Source organism: Nycticebus coucang, chromosome 10, assembly GCF_027406575.1.
Source record: "Nycticebus coucang isolate mNycCou1 chromosome 10, mNycCou1.pri, whole genome shotgun sequence".
In the NCBI taxonomy this organism is placed as follows: Eukaryota; Metazoa; Chordata; class Mammalia; order Primates; family Lorisidae; genus Nycticebus; species Nycticebus coucang.
The window spans coordinates 12,665,540-12,690,493 of NC_069789.1; the positions used below are offsets into that span (position 1 = coordinate 12,665,540).

At 41.2% G+C, this 24,954-nt stretch overlaps 1 protein-coding gene across 4 annotated transcripts in view; it reads left to right on the forward strand.

The window, feature by feature from the left end:
* The window catches only part of PLD5 (phospholipase D family member 5), a 400,042-nt gene that overhangs the window by 355,625 nt on the left and 19,463 nt on the right, over window positions 1-24,954 (forward strand). For all 4 annotated transcript variants that reach the window (XM_053607901.1, XM_053607904.1, XM_053607902.1 and 1 more), the window contains one exon: window positions 23,927-24,124. In XM_053607901.1, coding sequence (XP_053463876.1) covers window positions 23,927-24,124 — 198 coding nt within the window. The remainder of the gene's footprint in view (window positions 1-23,926; window positions 24,125-24,954) is intronic.

Here is a 24,954-nt window from a genome sequence, read left to right on the forward strand (position 1 = left end):
AACCAGCTTTTGGATTTATTGATCTGTAGTATAATTCTTTTGTTTTCAATTTCATTTAATTCTGCTCTGATTATGGTTATTTCTTTTCTTCTGCTGCATTTGGGGTTGAAGTGTTCTTCTTTCTCCAGTTGCTTGAGATGTTCCATTAAGTTATTGACTTCCTCTCTTTCCGTTTTCTTGAGGAAGGCTTGCAGTGCTATATATTTCCCTCTTAGGACTGCCTTTGCTGTATCCCAGAGGTTCTGGTAATTCGTGTCTTGATTGTTGTTTTGTTCCAAAAATATGGTGACTTCCTTCTCAATCTCCTTTATAACCCATGTATCCTTCAGCATAAGGTTGTTTAGCTTCCATGTTTTTGTATGGGTATGCAGGTTCCTGTTGTTATCGAGTTCAACATTTATTCCATGATGGTCTGAGAAGGTGCAAGGAATAATTTCTATTTTTTTAAATTTGCTGAGGTTAGATTTGTGGCTTAGGATGTGGTTGATTTTCGAGTATGTTCTGGGGCTGATGAGAAGAATGTGTATTCAGTTTTTTGGGGATGGAATGTTCTGTAGATGTCTGTTAAGTCCAGATGTTGAATGGTTGAGTTTAAATCTAAAATTTCTTTGCTTAGCTTCTTTTTGGAGGATGTATCCAGGACTGCTTAAGGGGTGTTAAAATCTCCAACTACTATGGAAGTGGAGGAAATCAACTTGCTCATGTCTGTTAGAGTTTCTCTTATAAATTGAGGTGCATTGTCTTTGGGTGCATAGATATTAATAATTGAGATCTCATCATATAGAGTATTACCTTTAACAAATATGAAGTGTCCATCCTTATCCTTAATTATTTTGGTCGGTTTAAAGCCTATTGCATCTGCGAACAGGCCTGCAATGCCTGCTTTTTTCTGCTTTCCATTTGCTTGGAATATAGATGACCATCCCTTCACCTTGAGTCTATATCTGTCTTTTAATGTAAGATGCGATTCTTGGATGCAGCAGATATCTGGCTTGAGTTTTTGTATCCAGTCCGCCAACCTATGCCTCTTTAGAGGACAATTTAAACCATTCACATTAATCGAGAGTATTGATAAGCCTTTCGAGAGACCGGTGGACATTTTTAATCCTTTTGTGACTGTGGAAGTTGGAATTTGATCAAGAATTTTTTGAGTGGGTTTACTTTTGTGGTGGAGAATTACACTGGTCTTTATGGAAGATAGGTCTAAGAATGTCCTGGAGAGCTGGTTTAGTTGTGGCAAATTTCTTCAACATGTGAATGTCATTGAAGTATTTAATTTCTCCATCATAAATAAAGCTCAGTTTAGCTGGGTACAGGATCCTGGGTTGAAAGTTATTTTGTTTTAGGAGATTAAAAGTTGATGACCATCCTCTTCTAGCTTGAAAGGTTTCAGCCGAGAGATCTGCAGTTATTCTGATATTCTCCCCCTTGTAGGTAATGGTTTTATTTTGTCTAGCAGATTTCAGAATTTTCTCCTTCATATTAACTTTAGTGAAATTGATTATGATGTGTTCTGGGGGATGTCTTATTTGGGTTGAGTCATGCTGGAGTTCTGAAACTATCTGCTATCTGAATTTCGGAATCTCTTGGCATGTCTGGAAAGTTCTCCTTCATAATCTCATGGAGAAGAGACTCTGTGCCTTGTGAAGCCACTTCGTCACTTCTGGGGATCCCTATAAGACGAATATTGGTTTTCTTCCAATTATCCGAGAGCTCTCTGAGAGAGTGGTCTGTTTTTGCTCTCCATTTCTCTTCTTCTTTGAGGGTTTGGGAGCGTTCGAAAGCTTTGTCTTCAATGTCAGAAATCCTTTCTTCTGCTTGCTCCATTCTGTTACTGAGGGATTCTACTGTGTTTCTCAGATCTTTGAGGGATGCAACTTCTTGTCCCAATGTGTCGAAATCTTTGGTCATTTGGTCTTTGAATCCGTTGAATTCTTGAGATAACTTTTGGAATTCTAATTCGATCTTATTTGCTATCCAGATCCTGAATTCAATTTCTGACATCTCAGCTATTTGTTTTTGCATGGGGTCTTGTGCTGTTTCTGCCCCATTGATCCTTGGGGGAGTTGATCTACTCTGATTATTCATATTGCCAGAGATTTTCTGTTGATTTCACCTCATGATTGTTTTCCACCGTTGCCTCTGGCTGTCCTCCGAGTTGGGGAGGTGTGTCTCCAAGATTAGACCCCAGAGGGATCACTCTATTGTTGCTGGATCTTTGTAGGGATTGACCCTGCGTAGTTCCTCTGGGACTGCTCTAGCTAGGGAGTTCTGGTTGTTGTGGAAGCAGCTCCGGTTTGTTACACACCTGGATCCAGCAACAGGGCTGGGGGTGGTGCGCATGGTTCTGGGAGTGCCAGGTGCCCAGGGACTTTGGCACAGAGAGCCCAAGGCTCCAGCAGTCTCTGGCCAGGAGAAGAGCTCTGCGCAGAGGCAAGGAGGGCTCCAAAGGGCACGCAGATACCAGGGTCCTTGTCTAGATGAACAGGCTAGTGTGGAAGGTGGGAGGACACAGGAGGGAGGACGCAGGGTTGTGTGGCTCCCACAGTTCCTGGTCAGGGAATGTGGAGGCCCGGTGGGTGCGGGTCACTTGTCGGGGGTCGCTGCACAGCTCTTATGGAGGTCTGGGTGGCGCCAAGCCCAGGAGTTTGAGGTTGCTATGAGCTATGACGTCATGGCACTCACCCAGGGTAACAGCCCAAGGCTCCAGTGTGCCAAAACAGTCTCACACTGCCCCTAAGGATTAAGGGTGTAAGGCAGCTCAGTCCCTGCCTTTAAGCTGCTCAGTCAGTAGGTTACTTTGACCTGCCCAATCCTTACTCAGAGACCCTGAGGGCGGAGCTTGCCAGGGCAGTTCTTTCACAATGGCTTACTGCGCCCAGCTCAGTGGCTCAGTCTGGGGCCCCCGACAATGCCCAAAGTTCTCCACACTCCTGTTCAAGCTGTCCCCAAGGCAGTTCAACTGAGTGCCAAGTCCAAGAACACCAAAACAGTTCACAGTTAAAGCCTTTCCGGTTTGCAGTCTCACTGCTGCTTGTACTTACGGCTGCCGGCGTGATTAGGTCGATCGAACACACGCAACCACTTGCCAGTTTTCCACTGTTTTTGTCCTCCTCTTGGGGTCCAGAAGTCCCTTGCTGGATCTGCCATCCCCTCAAAGGGATGATTATAGGCAGATCCCACCGGCCAGAGATGCCTGGAGTTTTGTCTCCCCAGACTCACTGTTACCAGTTTCAGGGAAGCTGTTACTCGGCCCCCATTTTTAATCTCTCCCTTAACATTTTCTCATGTGTTTGTTAGTCATTCATCTGTCATCTTTAGAGAAGGTTCTATTCATGTCTCTTGCCCATTGATATATGGGATTGTTGGGGTTTTTCATGTGGATTAATTAGAGTTCTCTATAGATCCTAGTTATCAAGCTTTTGTCTGATTGAAAATATGCAAATATCCTTTCCATTGTGTAGGTTGTCTCTTTGCTTTGGTTATTGTCTCCTTAGCTGTACAGAAGCTTTTCAGTTAAATGAAGTCCCATTTGTTTATTTTTGTTGTTGTTGCGATTGCCATGGCCGTCTTCTTCATGAAGTCTTTCCCAAGGCCAATATCTTCCAATGTTTTTCCTATGCTTTCTTGGAGGATTTTTATTGTTTCATGCCTTAAATTTAAGTCCTTTATCCATCTTGAATCAATTTTTGTGAGTGGGGAAAGGTGTGGGTCCAGTTTCAGTCTTTTACATGTAGACATCCAGTTGTCCCAACACCATTTATTGAATAGGGAGTCTTTCCCCCAAGGTATGTTCTCGTTTCGTTTATCAAAGATTAGGTGGTTGTAAGATGTTAGTTTCATTTCTTGGTTTTCAATTCGATTCCAAGTGTCTATGTCTCTGTTTTTGTGCCAGTACCATGTTGTCTTGACCACTATAGCTTTGCAGTACAGACTAAAATCTGCTATACTGATGCCCCCAGCTTTATTTTTATTACTAAGAACTACCTTAGCTATACAGGGTTTTTTCCGGTTCCATACAAAATGGTATTTTGATAGGAATGGCATTGAATAGGTAGATTGCTTTGGGAAGTATAGACATTTTAACAATGTTGATTCTTCCCATCCACGAGCATGGTATGTTCTTCCATTTGTTAATATCCTCTGCTATTTCCTTTCTGAGGATTTCATAGTTTTCTTTATAGAGGTCCTTCACCTCCTTCGTTAGGTATATTCCTAGGTATTTCATTTTCCTTGAGACTATGGTGAAGGGAGTTGTGTCCTTAATTAGCTTCTCATCTTGACTGTTATTGGTGTACACAAAGGCTACTGACTTGTGGACATTGATTTTATATCCTGAAACATTACTGTATTTTTTGATGACTTCTAGGAGTCTTGTGGTTGAGACTTTGGGGTTCTCTAAGTATAAGATCATGTCGTCAGCAAAGAGGGAGAGTTTGACCTCCTCTGCTCCCATTTGGATTCCCTTTATTTCCTTGTCTTGCCTAATTGTGTTGGCTAGAACTTCCAGCACTATGTTGAATAGTAAAGGTGACAGAGGACAACCTTGTCTGGTTCCAGTTCTAAGAGGAAAAGCTTTCAGTTTTACTCCATACAGAAAAATATTGGCTGTGGGTTTGTCATAGATTGCTTCAATCAGTTTTAGAAATGTGCCACCTATGCCTATACTCTTCAGTGTTCTAATTAGAAAAGGATGCTGGATTTTATCAAATGCTTTTTCTGCATCTATTGAGAGGATCATGTGATCTTTATTTTTGCCTCTGTTAATATGGTGGATAACGTATATTAACATACGCAAGTCCATATGGACTTGCGTATGTTAAACCAGCCTTGCATCCCTGGGATGAAGCCTACTTGATCATGATGAATGACTTTTTTGATGATAAGCTGTAATCTATTGGCTAGGAGTTTGTTGAGAATTTTTGCATCTATATTCATGAGTGAGATTGGTCTGAAATTCTCCTTTTTGTTTGGGTCTTTTCCTTGTTTTGGTATCAGGGTGATGTTTGCTTCATAGAATGTGTTGGGGAAGATTCCTTCTTCCTCAATTTTTTGGAATAATTTCTGCAGTACAGGAATAAGCTCTTCCTTGAAGGTTTGATAGAATTCTGGTGTGAAGCCATCTGGACCAGGGCATTTTTTGGTTGGAAGATTTTTTTATTGTTTCTTTGATCTCAGTGCTTGAAATTGGTCTGTTCAGGAGCTCTATTTCTTCTTGGCTAAGTGTAGGGAGAGAGTGTGATTCCAAATATTGATCCATTTCCTTCACATTGTCAAATTTCTGGGCATAGAGTTTCTGGTAGTATTCAGAGATGATCTCTTGTATCTCTGTGGGATCAGTTGTTATTTCCCCTTTATCCTTTCTGATTGAGGTTACCAGAGATTTTACTTTTCTATTCCTCGTTAGTCTGGCCAATGTTTTATCTATTTTATTTATTTTTTCAAAACACCAACTCCTTGTTTCATTAATTTTCTGAATGATTCTTTTGTTTTCAATTTCATTGATCTCTGATTTGATTTTGGATATTTCTTTTCTTCTACTGAGTTTAGGCTTAGATTGTTCTTCTTTTTCCTATTCCATAAGGTGGCTTGTGAGCTTGTTGATGCACTCTCTCTCTGTTTTTCGAATGTAGGCATCTAAAGCGATGAATTTTCCTCTCAAAACTGCTTTTGCAGTATCCCACAGCTTTTGGTAGCTTGTGTCTTCATTGTTGTTATGTTCAAGGAAGTTATTAATTTCCTGTTTTATTTCTTCCTGCACCCATCTGTTATTCAACAGAAGATTGTTTAATTAACATGCCCTTGTGTGGGGTTGAGCGTTTTTGTTAGAGTTGAGTTCCACCTTTAGTGCCTTATGGTCTGAGAAGATACAAGGTAAAATTTCAATTCTTTTGATTCTGTTGATATTTGTTTTGTGTCCCAGGATATGATCAATTTTGGAGACTGTTCCATGGGGTGATGAGAAGAATGTATATTCTTTATCTTTGAAATGGAGTGTTCTATATATGTCTATCAAGCACAGTTGTTCTAGGGTCTCATTTAAATCTCTTATATCTTTCTTTAATTTCTGTTTAGAGGATCTCTCTAGCTCTGTAAGAGGAATGTTAAAGTCCCCTGTTATTATGCTATTATCAGATATCATATTGCTCAGACTGAGTAAAGTCTGTTTCAAGAATCTGGGAGCATTTAAATTGGGTCCATAAATATTTAGAATTGAAACATCTTCTTGTTGTATTTTTCCCTTGACCAATATAAAGTGACCATCTTTCTCTTTTTTGACTTTAGTTACTTTAAATGCACATGAATCTGAAAATAAGATTGCAACTCCTCTTTTCTTCTGAATTCCATTTGCCTGAAAAATTGTCTTCCAACCCTTGACTTGGAGTTTTAATTTGTCTCTTGAAGCCAGGTGTGTTTCTTGCAGACAGCAAATGGATGGCTTGTGTTTTTTAATCCAGACAGCCAATCTATGTCTCTTCAATGGGGAATTCAAACCATTAACATTTATTGAGATAATTGATAAGTGTGGTAGTATTCTATTCATCTTATTTTGTGAGAGTCCATTGCTTAGTTTTATCTTTTGCATCAGTGTGGAGGTAGGTTCTGTCCTTTAATTTCTGAGTTCTTACTTTGCTGCTGATCCATTGTGGTGGTCAGTGTGCAGAACAGGTTGAAGTCTTTCCTGTAGAGCTGGTCTTGTTGTGGCGAATTTCCTCAATGTTTGTATATCCGTAAATGATTTGATTTCTCTGTCAATTTTGAAGCTTAGCTTAGCAGGGTACAGAATTCTGGGCTGGAAATTGTTCTGTTTAAGTAGATTAAAGGTAAATGACCATTGTCTTCTTGCTTGGAAAGTTTCATTAGAGAAGTCCGTGGTCATTCTGATGGATTTGCCCCTGTAGGTCAACTGGCGCTTACTCCTGGCAGCTTGTAGAATCTTTTCTTTTGTCTCAACTTTGGACAGGTTCATCACAATGTGTCTCGGAGAAGCATGGTTAGAGTTGAGGCAACCTGGGGTCCGATATCCCTCAGAGAGCAGTGTGTCAGAATCTTTGGTGATATTTGGGAAATTTTCTTTTATAATATTCTCTAGTATGGCTTCCATTCCTCTGGGGCATTCTTCTTCCCCTTCTGGAATTCCTATAACTCGTATGTTGGAACGCTTCATAATGTCCCATAATTCTGACAGTGAATTCTGACAGTTCTGCTTTCTCTCTCTTCTTTTCTGCCTCTTTTACTATCTGAGTTATCGCAAGAACTTTGTCTTCTACCTCTGAAATTCTTTCTTCTGCATGGTCTAACCTGTTGCTGATACTTTCATTGCATCTTTAAGTTCCCTCATTGACTGTTTCAGTTCCTTCAGCTCTGCTATATCCTTTCTATATTCTTCATATCGTTGATCTCTAATTTGATTCTGTTTTTGGATTTCCTTTTGGTTATTTTCCACTTCATTAGAAGTTTCCTTCATTGTTTCCATCATTTCTTTCATTGTTTTCATCATGTGTATTCTAAATTCCCTTTCTGTCATTCCTAACATTTTTTTATATGTGGAATCCTCTACAGTAGCTAACTCATGGTCCCTTGGCAGGGTTGTTCTGGACTGGTTCTTCATGTTGTCTGTAGTTTTCTGCTGATTCTTCCTCATGAGTGATTTCTTTTATCTGTTTCCTTGCCCTAATTTTCCTTTCATTTCCTCTTGCTCTTTAAGTTCTCGTGCCTGTAGACTAAGGGTTAGATGAGTCCTTTTGGTACAGGACCAGAAGGATGAGAAGGTTGAAGAGCAAGAAAGGGATGAAAGAAAGGAGGACCGAGTGAAAAGAAAAAAAAAATAGAGAAAGGAGAGGGGGTAGGTAAAAGTAATATTGACAAAAAGAAGAGAGGCACAGAAAGAGGGAGACAGAGCAATATAGGTCTACAGTAGGTTGTGTCTGACACAACCTTTAAAAAAACACACCTTCTGGGGGTGCCCAGTTGGGTGGTTCCCTTGAGGTTGGCAGCTCTTTGCTAACCTGATCAAACATAGTACCCCACCTCCACCAAGTAGAGAAGAAAGACAAAAGTGCTATAAATCGAACCAAAACAAGCAACAGAAAACTTTACGGGATAAAATTTGGTGAAAAACCAAATAATAGCAGTAGAACCACTAGCAAAAATGAAGTTCTAGTTATTGAAAAAGGCAGCAATGAGAAATTATAATTAAACTGGAAAAATTGAGAAAGAAAAAAAGATCTGTATGGAAAAGGTTGAAATTAAAAAACAAAACAACATCAAAATAAACAAAGAAACAACCAAACCAAAAAAAAAAAAAAAAAAAAACACACACACACACAACCAAAAACAAAGCAGTATGTATATGTTGTTGAATATTGTCTGGGCATCACGTGGTCTTCTGGGGTATGAGATGTTAATCACAGTTCTGATACGACTGGAGGCTGCTGATTTCTCAAACCCCAGCAGGTAGACACCCTAAATCTCTCTTCAGCCCACTTAAAAGGCACTTTGAACTTGTAAACTTGCTGAGCAGAAGCTTTCCCAGGAAAGTGCTTGTCACTGGAATCAGTAGCTATCCACTTACCCAGTGTGCCAAGACTGGTCTCACTCTGCCCCTGAGGGTTAGGGCTGCAAGGTGGCTCAGACCCCACCCTTAGGCTATTCAGTCGCTCGGTTACCAGCTCCCACCCGATTCTAGCTCTGCGACCCTGAGGGTAGAGCTTGCCAGGGCAGATCACTCACAATGGCTCCCTGTGGCCCACAGCCAAACACTATTAGCTCTGTCTGGCTCAGCGGCTCAGACTGGGGCCCTAGACAACGGCCAAAGTTCTCCACACTCCCACTCAGGCTCTCCCAAAGGCAGTTCAACTGAGTGCCAAGTCCAAAGACACCAAAACAGTTTACAGGTAAGGCCTTTCCGGTTTGCAGTCTCGCTGCTACTGAAGTTACAGTGGCGGGCGGGTTTAGACTGATTGAACATATGCCACCACTTGCTGTTTTTCCACTGTTTTAGTCCTCCTCTTGGGGTCTAGAAGTCTCTTGCTGACTCCCTGTATCCTCACAGGGGTGATGATAAGCAGATCCCACCAGCCAGAGATGCCTGGAGTCCTATCTCCCCAGACTCACGGTGCCCAGATGGAAGGAAGCTGTTACTCGGCCACCATCTTGCTCTCCTCCATTGTCTTCCTTCTTTTTCTACATTTTGGAACAGGTTAATAATATAGGTACTAATTCCTCTTTAAAGGTTTGGTAGAATTCTGACGTGAAACCATCTGGTCCCGGGCTTTTCTTTTTAGGGAGATTTTGTATGGTTGATGCTATTTCCGAACTTGATATGGGCCTGTTCAACATTTCCACTTGATTCTGGCTAAGTCTTGGAAGGTGACGTGCTTTCAAGTATTGGTCAATTTCCTTTACATTTTCATATCTCTGAGAATAAAGTTTCTTGTAATATTCATTAAGGATTTTTTGAATTTCTGAGGAGTCTGTTGTTATTTCATCTTTGTCATTTCTGATTGATGAAATTAGAGATTTTACTCTTTTTTTCCTGGTTAGGTTAGCCAGAGGTTTATCTATTTTATTGACCTTTACAAAAAACCAACTTTTTTATTTATTGATCTGTTGTATAATTCTTTTGTTTTCAATTTCATTTAATTCTGCTCTAATTTTGGTTATTTCTTTTCTTCTACTGGGTTTGGGGTTGGAATGTTCTTCCTTTTCCAGTTGCTTGAGATGGCCCATTAAGTTGTTAACTTCCTCTCTTTCCATTCTCTTGAGGAAGGCTTGCAGTGCTATAAATTTCCCTCTTAGGACTGCCTTTGTGGTATCCCAGACATTCTGATAATTCATGTCTTTATTGTCGCTTTGTTCCAGAAATTTGGCAGTTTCCTTCTTAATCTCATCTCTGAGCCAGCTATCATTCAGGATAAGGTTATTTAACTTCCATTTTTGTAGGAGTATGCAGATTCCTGTTGTTACTGAGTTCAACTTTTATTCCATGGTGGTCTGAGATGATGCAAGGGATCATTTGTATTCCTTTAAATTTACTGAGGTTAGACTTGTGACCTATGATGTGATCGATTTTGGAGTATGTTCCATGAGCTGATGAGAAGTATGTGTATTCGGTTTTGTTGGGATGAAATGTTCTGTAGATGTCTGCTAAATCCAAATATTGGATGGTTGGGTTTAAATCTAAAATTTCTTTGCTCAGCTTCTTATTGGAGGATCTATCCTACACTGCCAATGGAGTGATGACATCTCCGACTATTATGGAACTGGATGAAATCAAGTTGCTCATGTCTGTTAGAGTTTCTCTTATAAATTGAGGCACATTTTGGTTGGTTGCATAAATATTCATAATTGAAATCTCATCATATTGAGTATTACCCTTAACGAATATGAAATGACCAGTCTTTTCTTTTTCTGATCCCTTTTTATAACTTTCTTTTTTTTAATTTATTTATTTTTATTGTTAAATCATAGCTGTGTACATTAGTGCAATCAAGGGGTACAATTTGCTGGTTTCATATACAATCTGAAATATTCTCATCAAACTGTTCAACATAGCCTTCATGACATTTTCTTTGTTACTGTATGTAGACATTTGTATTCTGTATTTAGTAAGTTTTGCCTGTACCCATTCTAAGATGCACCATAGGTGTGGCTCCATCCATTACCCTCCCTCCACCATAACCTCCCTCCCCCATAACCTCCCCTCTCCCTTCCCCTTCCTTAGCCCTGCCCCATAGTCTTGTGCTATAGTTGGGTTATAGCTGAAGTGACCATTCTTATCCTTCCTTACTTTTGTTGGTTTAAAGCCTATTGTGTCTGCAAATAGAATTGCAATGCCCTGCTTTTTTCTGATTACCATTTGCCTGAAATATGGATGACCATCCTTTCACCCTGCGTCTATATTTATCTTTTAAGGTAAGATGTGACTCTTGTTTGCAGCAAATATCTGCCCTGAGTTTTTGTATCCAGTCAGCTAACCTGTGCCTCTTTAGAGGACAATTTAACCTGTTCAAATTAATGGAGACTATTGATAAGTCTGGTAAAATTTTGGGTATTGAGTTTTTCGAAAGTCCAGTGAACATTTTTAATCCTTTTGCCACTGTGGAAGTTGGAGTTTAATCAAAAGTTTCTGAGTGAGTTTACTTTTGTGGTAGAGGATTGGGCTGGTCATTATGGAGGATAGGTCTGAGAATATCCTGAAGAGCTGGTTTGGTTATGGCAAATTTCTTCAACATATGAATGCCATTAAAGTATTTAATTTTTCCATCATAAATGAAACTCAGTTTAGCTGGATACAGGATTCGGGGTTGAAAGTTATTTTGTATTAGGAGATTAAAAGTCAATGACCACTCTCTTCTGGCTTGAAAAGTTTCAGCAGAGTGATCTGCAGTCATTCTAATATTCTTCCCTTTGTAGGTAATGTATTTCTTACGTCTGGCTCCTTTAAGAATTTTCTTCTTCATATTAACTTTAGTGAAGTTAATTATGATATGCCTAGGGGATATCTTATTTGGATTGAGTCATGCTTGGGTTCTGAAACTGTCTGCTATCTGAATTTCAGAATCTCTTGGCATGTCTGGAAAATTCTCTTTCATAATTTCATGGAGAAGGGCCTGAGTACCTTGTGAGGCCACTTCATCACTTTCAGGGATTCCAATGAGGTAGATATTAGCCTTCCTCGAATTATCACAGAGCTCTCTGCGAGAATGATCCATTTTTGTTCTCCATTTCTCTTCCTCTTTGAGAGTTTGGGAGCATTCAAAAGCTTTGTCTTCAATGTCAGAGATCCTTTCTTCTGCTTGCTCCACTCTGTTACTGAGGGATTCTACTGTGTTTTTCAGATCTCTGAGGGCTGCAAATTCTTGCTTCAGGAGTCAAAATCTTTGGTGGTTTTATCTTTAAATTTGTTAAATTCTTGAGACAACTTTTGAATTTCTCCTCGAATTTCTAATTCTGATGTCTGAAAAGCTCCTCGAATTTCTAATTCAAAATTTCCCTACATTCTATTAATCTTGTTTGCAATCCAAATTCTGAATTCGATTCCTGACATCTTGGCCAACTGTTTAGGAATGGTATATTACGTTACATCTGCCATATGGCGGATGGGATGGACATATAGCCCACCTCTCCCAAGTCATCAGGTGAGAGAAAGGGGGATCTGGACCTTTTCCCTGCATGGATTATTGGTGTGGAGAGACAGCTGGAGATGAGCAGCGAATTGGCAAATTGCTATATACAAGGTGTAATTTAAAACCACGGACTCTGTTGTAGATATTTTACATGCTTGGCTGTGCTGGCCAGCAGGCCCCTCCCTCACAGAGGACAGCAGCTTGCAATTCCTGGCAAAACCCAATTGACAAAAGTTATTCCTGCGCCGAGTTTAACAACCCAAAAGGGGACCCGCTGAGAGCCACAAGGGACTAAGCAACCCCATGGAAAATTGAAGGGAAGGGATCCCGCCTGGGAAACAGACATTTTGAATTGTCTGAAATGGTGACACCTTCTCCCAGAACAACAGGAGTGATGAAATAGACGGACCATTCCTGGTGGGGAATATTGGTGTGGGCTAACAGTTTAGGCTGTGCGGTGAACTGGCGGGTGGCTGGACTCAAAAGTCCAGATTCAAAAGTGAGACTCTGAGCCACAAAAACTGAGGATAAGGTCTCCTTGCACTGCAGCTGTGGGAGCCAGCAGCAGCTAAAACCAGAGTCAGCCAGCACCCTTCCCCACAGCCGATTGCAGTTGCCAGTTTACAGGAGAACGTGGCAGCAGAGCGTGAACTCCTGCACTGAGTTGGGAGGTCGGATAGGAGTGGAGTGCTGTCTGGAACAGAGCAGCTGCGGTTCGATAATCATTAGATAATAAACTTATTAGAGTTTAGATAATAAACTTTTACAGAAACTCCAAAATGGCAATCGGCCAGGTAGGGTGGTTACCATGGTAACAGGGTAAACTGTGAACCAGGTATAAGCCTGGGAACCACTCACAGCACCACCTGGTGTAAAGTATATTGCATTACAAATATATTCCTATGAAAGTTGATCCCTAAGTCATACATGCAGATGTATATTTCTACCTATATACAAGAATAATATTTTTGTGGTTGTTGCCTTTTTTATTTCTTTTCCTCATCATTTTCTTGGAGGAGCTATTGTAAATTTTTATTATTTTTTTTATATATTTTTTATTTTTACTTTTTCTATTTTTAATTTTTTCTTCTTTTGTAACTTTCTTATGAACACCAGTTTTTTTTTCCTTTTTCCCTTCTCTCCTCCTCTTCTTCCCTTCTTATGCTTTCTGAGAGTGCTTACATCAGATTTTTAGAGGTTTTTTTGTTTGTTTGTTTTGTTTGTTTTTTACCTTTTTTTCAATTATTTTACGATTATCATTATTTTTATTGTAGTTTTTTTGTTGTTGTCTGTATGTCTGCGTGTTTCTGATTGTTTGTGCATCTGTGGGCTCATGTGTCTGATAGCCTTTTTTTTTTTTTTTTTTATTGTTGGGGATTCATTGAGGGTACAATAAGCCAGGTTACACTGATTGCAATTGTTAGGTAAAGTCCCTCTTGCAATCATGTCTTGCCCCCATAAAGTGTGACACACACCAAGGCCCCACCCACCTCCCTCCTTCCCTCTTTCTGTTTCCCCCCCCATAACCATAATTGTCATTAATTGTCCTCATATCAAAATTGAGTACATAGGATTCATGCTTCTCCATTCTTGTGATGCTTTACTAAGAATAATGTCTTCCACACCCATCCAGGTTAATACGAAGGATGTAAAGTCTCCATTTTTTTTAATGGCTGAAAAGTATTCCATGGTATACATATACCACAGCTTGTTAATCCATTCCTGGGTTGGTGGGCATTTAGGCTGTTTCCACATTTTGGCGATTGTAAATTGAGCTGCAATAAACAGTCTAGTACAAGTGTCCTTATGATAAAAGGATTTCTTTCCTTCTGGGTAGATGCCCAGTCATGGGATTGCAGGATCAAATGGGAGGTCTAGCTTGAGTGCTTTGAGGTTTCTCCATACTTCCTTCCAGAAAGGTTGTACTAGTTTGCAGTCCCACCAGCAGTGTAAAAGTGTTCCCTTCTCTCCACATCCACGCCAGCATCTGCAGTTTTGAGATTTTGTGATGTGGGCCATTCTCACTGGGGTTAGATGATATCTCAGGGTTGTTTTGATTTGCATTTCTCTAATATATAGAGATGATGAACATTTTTTCATGTGTTTGTTAGCCATTCGTCTGTCATCTTTAGAGAAAGTTCTATTCATGTCTCTTGCCCATTGATCTATGGGATTGTTGGCTTTTTTCATGTGGATTAATTTGAGTTCTCTATAGATCCTAGTTATCAAGCTTTTGTCTGATTGAAAATATGCAAATGTCCTTTCCCATTGTGTAGGTTGTCTCTTTGCTTTGGTTATTGTCTCCTTAGCTGTACAGAAGCTTTTCAGTTTAATGAAGTCCCATTTGTTTATTTTTGTTGTTGTTGCAATTGCCATGGCAGTCTTCTTCATGAAGTCTTTCCCCAGGCCAATATCTTCCAGTGTTTTTCCTATGCTTTCTTGGAGAATTTTTATTGTTTCATGCCTTAAGTTTAAGTCCTTTATCCATCTTGAATCAATTTTTGTGAGTGGAGAAAGGTGTGGGTCTAGTTTCAGTCTTTTACATGTACTGATAGCCTTTTTATCTGTTTATTTACTCATTCGGTCTCAATGAGTTTGGTGTTTTGCTAAATCCTTGGGTTGGCTATTTTCCCTAACTCCAATTTTCACATTCAACAAAAACAAGGGGGAATGGGGGATGACGGCTTATTGGAGCCATCTCTCAATAGAAGCCCCAGTCCAGAGGGAGAGATAATGACCAGAAAGAATTCACCAAAGCTGCAGGAGGGGAGCCGAGCTGAGAGATGAGAAAGATAATTGCTCGTCTTCCCTGCTGAGGCAAGCTTCAACTCCAAAGAAACTATTTTCAGAGGCAGAGACAAGAAGGCTGAATGAAGCCAGCTTTCCACAGAGGCTCCCACCAGAAGGAGAGTTAAAGGACAGAAATTTAGCAAGTAACCTGGTGGATTAGAGCTGCACCAAGAGAGAAGGTTGAAGAATGCACATCAACCCCTTTGAGATGAGCTGAGACCCCAAGGATAAAAACAAAAGGTACAAAATTCATCACCGAATGGATGGGAGTCCCCTCCCCCATGAGAATGGCTCAGAGTGCCCCACAAACAAATGAGCAGAGCTCAAAATATTTGAGCTATCAACAGACCCCTGCAATCCAGTTGCCAAAGACCTTTTAAGTCTCCCACTTGAGACAGGTGCTGACTGAGACAATTGATTTGGAACTTTTGACCTGAGCCAATCACCCGAGGACTATTCAAGTGGTGCCCTGGGTGTGTGGTTGTAGGAAGGTTTGATTTTCCTTTTCCAATTGTTGCCGCTGGGGGGGAAGGGTGACTTAATCGCTGGCATATCTCCACAGCTGAGACTTCAACCCAAAGTAACTGTTTCACTAGGGTCAGACAGAGAACAACTGAAAACAAGACAGAACCACTTAGCCTCACCACACCAAACAGGTCCCCAGTTTCTCAGGTCGTAGCACTATACAGGTCCTCAACAAAGCTCCAGGGGAAAAGTCAAATGGTGTAAAATAATCATGGGGCGAAATCAGTGGAAAAACTCTTTAATTTGTTTTGGAAGCTGAAACACCTGGGAAGTAAACAGAAGACTTACACATCATTGGTAGGATTTGGCCCTCGCCCGGAGGAAACTTATTTCTCACAAATGTTTCACTTTGCAAGTAATTCTTCCTTCTGATAAAATATGAAACTGGTCTCTGAGTATCCTAATCCCAGCTTTCCCACTCACTAGCCAGGCATGTGGATAAATCCCTTAATTTCTCTGACCCTCAGTTTCCTTGCCAATGAAATGGGTGGTGGTGATGTTTACATGCACACTGACTTCTAAGGCTTTGAGAGCAGTAGCCGGTGAGCAGCGGGCACTATAATAAATTAATGTCACTTCTGTTATTATTTCTCCCTACCAAGTGGGTTGATATCCTCTCCTGGATTAAATGGAACCCAAATATGCCTAAAAGACTCCTACCCGTCATAATGTCCTCCTAGCACAAGGGACAAAATGGAAACATGAACTTAAGTTTTACATAGAAGAATGACCCTGATGGCAGCTTCTTGCAGAGTGCTCCAGTTGTCTGAGGCCTTCTGCCTTTCTTAGTTCCATGGTCCATCATTAACACTATGCCCACTTTGTGGAAAAAAATACAGTGGAGCCTCTGTAAGTTGATCACCCAAGGGACTGTAACAAACTGGTCAACATACAGAGGTGGTCAGCATAAGGAGCTCGGTCTGCTGTACTGATATGTACATGTGGTGCATGCCCAGTCTATGAAAATTAGGTTAACTTAAGGTGGTGGTCAATGTAGGGTGGTGGTCAGCTAGGAAGGATGAGATTCTACTGTAATTGGTCCCTTCCATGGAATAACTGGCTGATACATCTCCAGCTTTTCATGATGATTTGATTTAAATTGTTGGACCCTTTGGTTTATCAACTTAATCAAGTGCATGGTTGAATTTAAAAATCAAGGTGGCCCAGCAGGGTGACTAGCTGCATGTGGCCTGCCTTGAAAATGGCAGGGCTGAAGATCCCAGCCCCGGGGGCAGAGGGTGACGGCTGGCAGCAAGGCTTGTCTTACTGCTAGGGCAACGTTACAGATGTCTTCACTTGTCAATCAGACCGTTAGCTTTTTTTTTCTTTGGTAATCTAGACGTGGGAACTCATCAGAAGCCCAAATCTCTCTGTTGTTTTTCTCACTGCTGACATTTTAGGAAGATTTGTCATAAAGCTGTCCTGAATTGTTTTCTCTGAGTAAAAGAAATTGGGGGGGAAATCTGCAAAATGAAAGTCCGTTGTTTGTTTTCTGTCTCCAACATCAGCCTGAAACAATTGGCAGAAGTGGTGAAGGGGCAGCCTTCTGATTTCAAGATTTTTTTTTTTTTAAGCACCAAAGGAGGCAAGAAAAGCTTCATCTTTTTCTGCTGCATGCCTTTTAATAAAAGGGATACATTTTGGATTCAGACAGAAGACTGCATGTAAAAGCCACAGGATTTGGGGGTTCTAGATAGAGGGGATGCTATTCAGAGGAAGTTGAATTCTCTAGAGGGCTTGGTAACCAGCTGCAGAAATAAGTGATGTCAGGGATTGTAAATAAAACTAATGACAACAAGTGAGCAGCTTAGTTTACTCCAGAGAGGGAAAGGAACACTAAATCTTTGTTTAGAATAGAGTTATTAGAAATTAGAAATAGCTGGAGAAAATCTAGGCAGAGTGCACAGACAGTGCCCCTCTTGCATCTCGATGGTGACAAATGGTACCTCAGGAGAGCCTTGGGGACAACACGTACGGAGAATGTCCATAGTTCTTCTTGCCTCCACCTGACCCTATCCAAAGGGACAAGAATCACTCAGCATCATGGGGCCATTAAACCAGCATTTTTATGTTACGCTTCCAGTGTGTCCAGTATCTAACACAGTTTGAGTGATGCTCGCCAGCTGCTCTTCATTTATTCTTCACAGTAGACTGTGATAGATCCCCATGTCCACAAGAAGGAAGCAAAGAGGGGAAGAGCCTTGCCCAGTGAAGTTAGTCTGTCTCCAGAGTCTGTTCCAGGAGACAGAAGGAGAACTTCTGTGTCCTAACTGGGTCATACTGGTCTCTCTTCTCCCTGAGCCCCCTGTGCAGGGAAGAGCTCTCAGAGTACTCAACTTGGACCTTTCTGGATGTCAGTTCTCAAAATAAATATTTAGAATAATCATGTCCTATCATATTGGAGAACTGTTACCTTTCTCCAAATAGTGGGAGCTTGCAGTAGCGGTCTATTTCATTTAATATCATTCCACATATCCAGAGAGACAGTGAAGGCAGCTGCTGTGATCCATGACCTTCACATGAGGACTGGGGGACAAGTATCTCTGAGGAAAGAGGTAGACAGGGAAATATCCCATTCTATCCAGGTTTTAGACAGCAGTTCCCAAACATACATGTTTGCCAGATGTAAGCAAATGACCCGGGAACACTGAAGGTCTGATAATGGAAAAGAAAAGGACACCTGAAAGATATGAACTTAGAAAAAGTGAACCATGGCCACTAAGTTTGCCTTTTGGTTACCAAAGTCAAGTGATTCTTTGGATTTCTAGTGTTCTATCTCTGGCTGGTTCCACTTGGGCTTGGATAGTGTTGACTTTTGTAAGGTTGTTCCCCATTCACAAGGCAACTCCATGTCAGGTTCTGCACCCCACTGTTGCTGGGTACAGGACGCACCCCATTGTTAGTGGGTGCAGGAAGCACATTTTGCAAGCAGTTGGGCCTTACCAGTCGAAGGCCTATCATGGACAATGATCACTGAGCACCAGGCTTGTGAAAGTCTTCTTGGTGGGTCTCTGGAGTCAGCACAGACAGATGGATTTCTTGTGTCCATCTCCATCTTTGCTGCTGCAGGGCCCTCACACCAGAGGAGAGGCTCTTGTTAGATTCAGGTGGTCAGGATCAGAGGGCATAGGGCTGGCCTGTGGCTCGAGCTCCTAGATTAGAAAGGAAGCTTGTTTTCATCTCTGGCCACCATTTATTCATTTTCATTTTAAAAGCTAGACATTCATCCAGTAGACAATTTCTGAGCAAATACTGTGTGTCCCAGCACTGGAAATACAAATATGAACCTGACACTTCCCTGTCTTCAGAGTTATTTAAGAGAAATATAAACAGCCAGGCTGGGCACAATTCCTCTTGCCTGTAATCCCAGAACTTTGAGAGGCCAAGTGGGAGGATTGCTTGAGCCAAGAAGTTTGAGACCAGTATGAACAACATAATGAGACCCCCATCTCTACAAAAAATGTAATTAGCTGAGCGTGATGGCACACACCTATAGGACCAGCTATTTGAGAGGTTGAGGCAGAAGGATGGCTTAAGCCCAGGAGTTTGAGGTTGCAGTGAACTTTGATGATACCACCGTACTCTGGCCCCAGGCAGCAGAGCAAGACCCTGTCTCAAAAAAAAAAAAAAAGAAAGAGAGAGAGAGAGAGAGAAAATATAACCATCTATATGAACACATTCCAATGACCCCTCTATGTTTTTTTTATAATCCTCTCTCTCTGCTATTTTATTTTTTTATATTTTTTATTAAGTCAAATACACATAGTTCATGAATATATTTGTGCATATGTGGGGAACAATGTGTTGATTTTTTTTTTATACAATCTGACGTGGTTAGATCAAACCAATCAACACAGCTTTCACCTCCTTTACTTGATTATTGTGCTAAGACATTTATGTTCTGCACTTGACAGATTTGACTTGTACCTCTGCTACTTTAGATTCTCAGGCTAATCAGGCTTAATAGCCAGAACTCTGTCACTTTTAACTAACTACTTGGTTGACCTTTCTGAGTCATTTCCCAGAAATGACAGTATTTCTGCAAGACCAAGGAATTCATATTCTAAGGCCTCCTGGGCCCTTCCTGACACCAGTTCTCACCTTATCTCACTAACTTGCCCCAGTGCGGGAAGCCCCCTCACTAAGAAGTCCGTGCTCTCCATTAGTCAGGGAGCTGCGGTGAGGCTGCTACCCCATTCTCCCCACTGACATCTTTCGTATTAAAATATCCCTTCTTCCTTATCTCAGTAACTGGCTTTGTCTGCAGGGAATAACTAGACCTAAGCCGGATGCCTTTTGTGTTTGGTAACAGAAACAGACATAGAATTTGTAAAAGCTATGATACAGTGTAAAACATGTTACAACAGAGACACGTGCTGAGGAGAGTGGTAAACAAAGAAGAAACCAGCTAGAAAAGATTTCATAGAATTAGCAACAACAAACAGTACAGATTGTGTACAAACCATGTGCTAAATGCTGTATGCAATCTAACAGCGATTAAGTACAAGCTTCAGAGTTCAACCAAAGTCCCAATCTCAGCCATGTCGTATGACAATTTAAAAAGAATGTGTCCTCCTACGGAAAATGGAATAAAAATGGCCTCTACCTATCTTGCTGTCAGGATTAAAGTAGGTAAAAAAACACTGGGTCCGTTTCCTAGGCCTGCCATCACAAATTACCACAGACTTGGTGGCTTCCAAGAAGAAAAATATAGTCTCTCACGCTGCTGAAGGCTCGGAGTTTGTCATCAAGGGACTGGAAGGTATGCTCTCTTCAAGGGCCCTGGGAGAAAAACATTTTTTCCCCTTTCCTCACTTCTGGTAGTGGCCGACAATCCCTGGTGTTCCTTGGTTTGTGGCAGGGGTCCTCAAACTATGGCCCATGGGCCACATGAGGCGGTGTGATTGTATTTGTTTTCATTTTGTTTTTTTACTTCAAAATAAGATATGTGCAATGTGCATAGGAATTTGTTCATAGTTGTTTTTTTTTTTTTAAACTATAGTCTGGCCCTCCAATGGTCTGAGGGACAGTGAACTGGCTCCCTGTTTAAAAAGTTTGAGGACTCCTGGGAGGATAGACACATCTCACAATTCTCTGACTTCATGTGGCCATCTCCTCTGCATCCCTACATCCAAATTTCCACTTTCTTATAAGTCAAATTAGATTCAGGGTCAACTGTACTTCAGGATGACCTCACCTTAACTGGATTGCATCTGCAAAGACCACATTCCCAAATAAGGTCATGTTCATTGATTCTATGTGGACATGAACTTTCTGAGGATACTGTTCAACCCAGTTTACCCACCAAGGAAGCACTCGGTCAATGCTAACTCTTAAAATTATGATTATTATTAAATATTTACCCTGATATATTTAACAATAATATATGAATACACTTAAATATTTTATATAAGTATATATAAATATTTTTATTTAATTTTATCAAATATTTTATTCCTTGGAGATATTATCCTCATTGAACAATAAACTGAATCTTAATTTACCCAATGCTATTCATCAAGCAAGAAGCAGAGCCAAAATGCAAACCTGCCCGGTCTGACTTTAAGACCTGGGAAGGCTGCCAGGAGCCAAGGTGAGCTAGTCTTGACAAACAGAAGCTCTCTGGATAACGACATTGGGAGGAAGGTCAGGTAGAGGTAAGGGCTTGCAAAGCAGGCAGGAAATTGTGTCCTGAAGCCAGCTCTCAGCTTATGTTCCTAGATGGCCAGGCTGGAAGACCTTGGAGAGTTTATGAGCCAAAACCTCAGAGTGATTCTATGACCTCTCAAGGCCCTATATCTGGTTACTGAAAGATCCCAGGATTCAACCCACATTTTTTGGCCTCACGATCTAGCATTTTTGTTTGTTTGTTTCTTTCTTTTCTGATCATGGCCCTAAGCAAGGTCAAAAGAATATTAGCCCCTGGATGTACATAAGCCTTGCCTGTGTCTGGCAGGCAAAGAAACCTGTCAAAGAGGTTCTTGACCTGTGGGACAGCTACTTACCCTGCAGGAACTGGGTCTCAGCACCTCTGCTCTGCCCCTCTCGTCTCTCAGGGCCAGACAGAGCCAAGTTATAACCCTCCTCATTTAGGCCTGGGGTCTGCAGGCCTGCCCCCCCATTTGTCCTCCCCTTCTCCGTACCCCAGCCAAAGGGATCTTTCCATTCACAGCCTGATTCTGTCCTTCCCTTCACTGCTTGCCTCCCTGTGACCTTCAGCATGAAGGTGGCCCCCAAACAAGGCCACTGGGGAGCTGACGTCCTTCTCCCTCCACCTTTACCCTCAGAAAAAATGTTTGCGCACACACACACATGTTCTCCCCCTCTGGCTCAGCTTCACCCCCATCGCTCTGTTTACACGTTCTCCAGCCTCAGTGCCTTTGCACTGAAAGGTGCCCATCCCCCACTGTACCTCCTTTCCCCTTTTCAACCTCTAATTATTGCATTTGTCCATCAAAATCTAGGATTCTATACTAAAGAAATACTTTTTACAGGTACACAAAGATATATGCATATAAGGGTCCTCATTGCTTTCTTTTTGCCTTAGAGACAATTATATAGAGGCAAATTAGTATAGCTTAATTAAAAGTCATGTGTAATTTTTACAAAGGGATACCAGACTTAAATGAAGCCCCTACAGCTATGTTTCTGGGTGTGTTGTGCCTGAGTCGTGGGATCCCCCACATAAATCACCCAGAGACCAAGTCCGATGCAAAAGCAAGAGGTTGTTTATTTACAAGCTCGAACCCAGGCTTCCTGGTCCTGGCGTAGCAGGAGAGCAGAGAAGCCCTGATCTTGAAAAGGAGGGAGGTTTTAAGGGTACAGAAAGGAAAAAAAGGGAGGGGGTGTGAGGTGAGCCACTGAGGTGAGCTGATAGGAGGTTTGGGGGACTGAGCAGTATTTGTCCTTGGCTGTCTGGAGAGGGCTGTTATCGCTCGGAGCAGACGTTGTGTAAGACTGAGGATCATGGGGCAAGGATGGGGGTTGGGGGAGGGAGCAGGTTGCCTAATGCCTTTGGTATGCAGCTATAAAATGAAGGCTGAGGGACAAGATGAAGTTAGTTTTAACAAAATGGAGTTAATTTGGTTCTTATAGGTGTACCTGATCAGACTGCAGAACACCTCTTTCCAAATTCTTAATTTACCACTAATCAATTCTCTAACTCAGGGCAAGTTTTTTTTTTGTTTTCTTTGTTTTTTATTGTTGGGGATTCATTGAGGGTACAATAAACCAAATTACACTGATTGCATTTTTTAGGCAAAGTCCCTCTTGCAGGGCAAGTATTTTTACTTAACGTGTGTGAGTTTTACTTTCCTCACTCATGCATTAAGAGGGGTGGTCCAAATAATACCTGTGGTCTTTTGGTTGCAGGATTCTATAGTTCTGCTACTTTTGAGGCTTGTGCAATGTTAATAAGAATAGTAGGGTGGCACCTGTGGCTCAGAGGTTAGGGCGCTGGCCCCATATACTGAGGGTGGTGTGTTCGAACTTGGCCCCTGCGAAACTGTAACAACAACAAAAAATAGCCAGGCATTCTGGTGGGCGCCTGTAATCCCAGCTACTCGGAAGGCTGAGGCAAGATAATCGCTAAACCCAGGAGTTGGGAGGTTGCTATGAGCTGTGACACCATGGCACTCTACCTAAGGCGATAAAGTGAGACTTTGTCTCTAAAAAAAAAGAAAGAAAAGAATAGTAATTGCAAACATTTTTAGTGATTGCTATGTGACAAGCACCGTTCTAAGTTTCTTGTGTGTATTAACCATTTTACATTCTCATAGCAACTGTGTGAAATAAATACTATTAAACCGATTTTATGGAAGAAGAAACTGATTCCCAGAGATTAAGTATGTTGTTCAAAGTTACACAGCTATAAAGTTGTAGAGCTAGAACCTGATTCCAGGCAATCTGACTCCAGCATCCATTCTATTTTGCTGCAATTAAAAATCAACCTTTTTTTTAGCCAGGCATTGTGGCGGGCACGTGTAGTCCCAGCTACTTGGGAGGTTGAGGCAAGAGAATCCTAAGCCCAAAAGCTGGAGGTTGCTGTGACCTGTGACATCACAGCACTCTACTGAGGGCAACAAAATGAAACTCCATCTCTTAAAAAAAAACAAAACCTTTTTTTTGCTGCATGATTTAAGGATTCACACCAAAAAAAAAAAAAAAAATAGTGTTAAGGAAACCAGTCTGAAGAGCCAATATGAAAAGTGTAGCTGAGTATGGGAAAGGGAAAGTTATCTATAAGAGCCCAAATGCAAAAGGCAAGCAGACGTTCTACTTAAATATTTAAGCAGTTTTATAACCTATCACTTCTAGGTACCATAATATGACTAGATCTACATACTTCCATGTAACAAAGAATGCAAGAAAAAAAGATGTCACAACTACTGCATTCTTTTGCATTCTTTTTTTTTTTTTTTCCTGAAACATCACACCATCAGAGTTACATGGCGTTGATGGTTTCCATTTTAATTTCACAGATGAAAGAGCTTGGTGTCATCTTCTACAACTGCAGCTGCCTGGTCCTAGATTTACAAAGGATATTTGCTTTGTACAGCTCATTAAAGTTCAAGAGTAGAGTACCTCAAACCTGGTCCAAGAGGCTCTACGGTGTCTATGACAATGAGAAGAAACTGCAGCTTCAGCTGAATGAAACCAAATCTCAAGCGTTCGTGTCGGTGAGTTAGTTGCCCTCTTTCTCTTCTCCTTCCCCCTCCAAAGGCTCTTTATGAAGTTGGAACGTTTGCGTATGATCTTGTATTGGGGAAAAATGAATCACACTGGTTCTATCCCATGCCTTGAAGAATGAAAATGTGCCCACTCTTAAGTACAATCATACGCTGTTAATGACAGTAAGTCTTAATAGTCATTCCTCTTGGCGGATATTTTGACCATCTGGTTTGATTCCCTTAGTCATCCTGTAAAGCAGACATGAGATTGTGACCCTTTTACAAATGAAGTTATCAAAACTTACCCACTAACACAAAGTCCACCAGGTAGGAAGTGCCAAGACAAGCATCAGCACCCAGGTCTTCGGACACCAGAAAATAAGACACCTTTTTTCAAGGCCCTATGTCAATATTTTTCAAGTTTTTTGTTGTTGTTATTTCAAAATATTAAGTAAGGGGGTAGAGGTGTTTTTATTACATGGATATCTTATATAATGCTTAAGTCGGGGCTTTTGGTGTGCACATCACCAGAATAGTGATCTTAAAAATAATTAAGAAAAAAAGGGAAAGAAAAAGAAAGAAATAGTTATGGGAATTGGCTCAGCACCTGCAGCTCAAGTGGCTAGGGCACCAGCCACATACACCAGAGCTGGCGGGTTCGAATCCAGCCCAGCCCTGCCAAACAACAATAACAACTGCGACCAAAAAATACCTGGGCGTTGTGGCGGGCGCCTGTAGTCCCAGCTGCTTGGGAGGCTGAGGCAAGAGAATCATTTAAGCCCAAGAATTAGAGGTTTCTGTGAGCTGTGATGCCATAGCACTCTATCCAGGGCAACAGC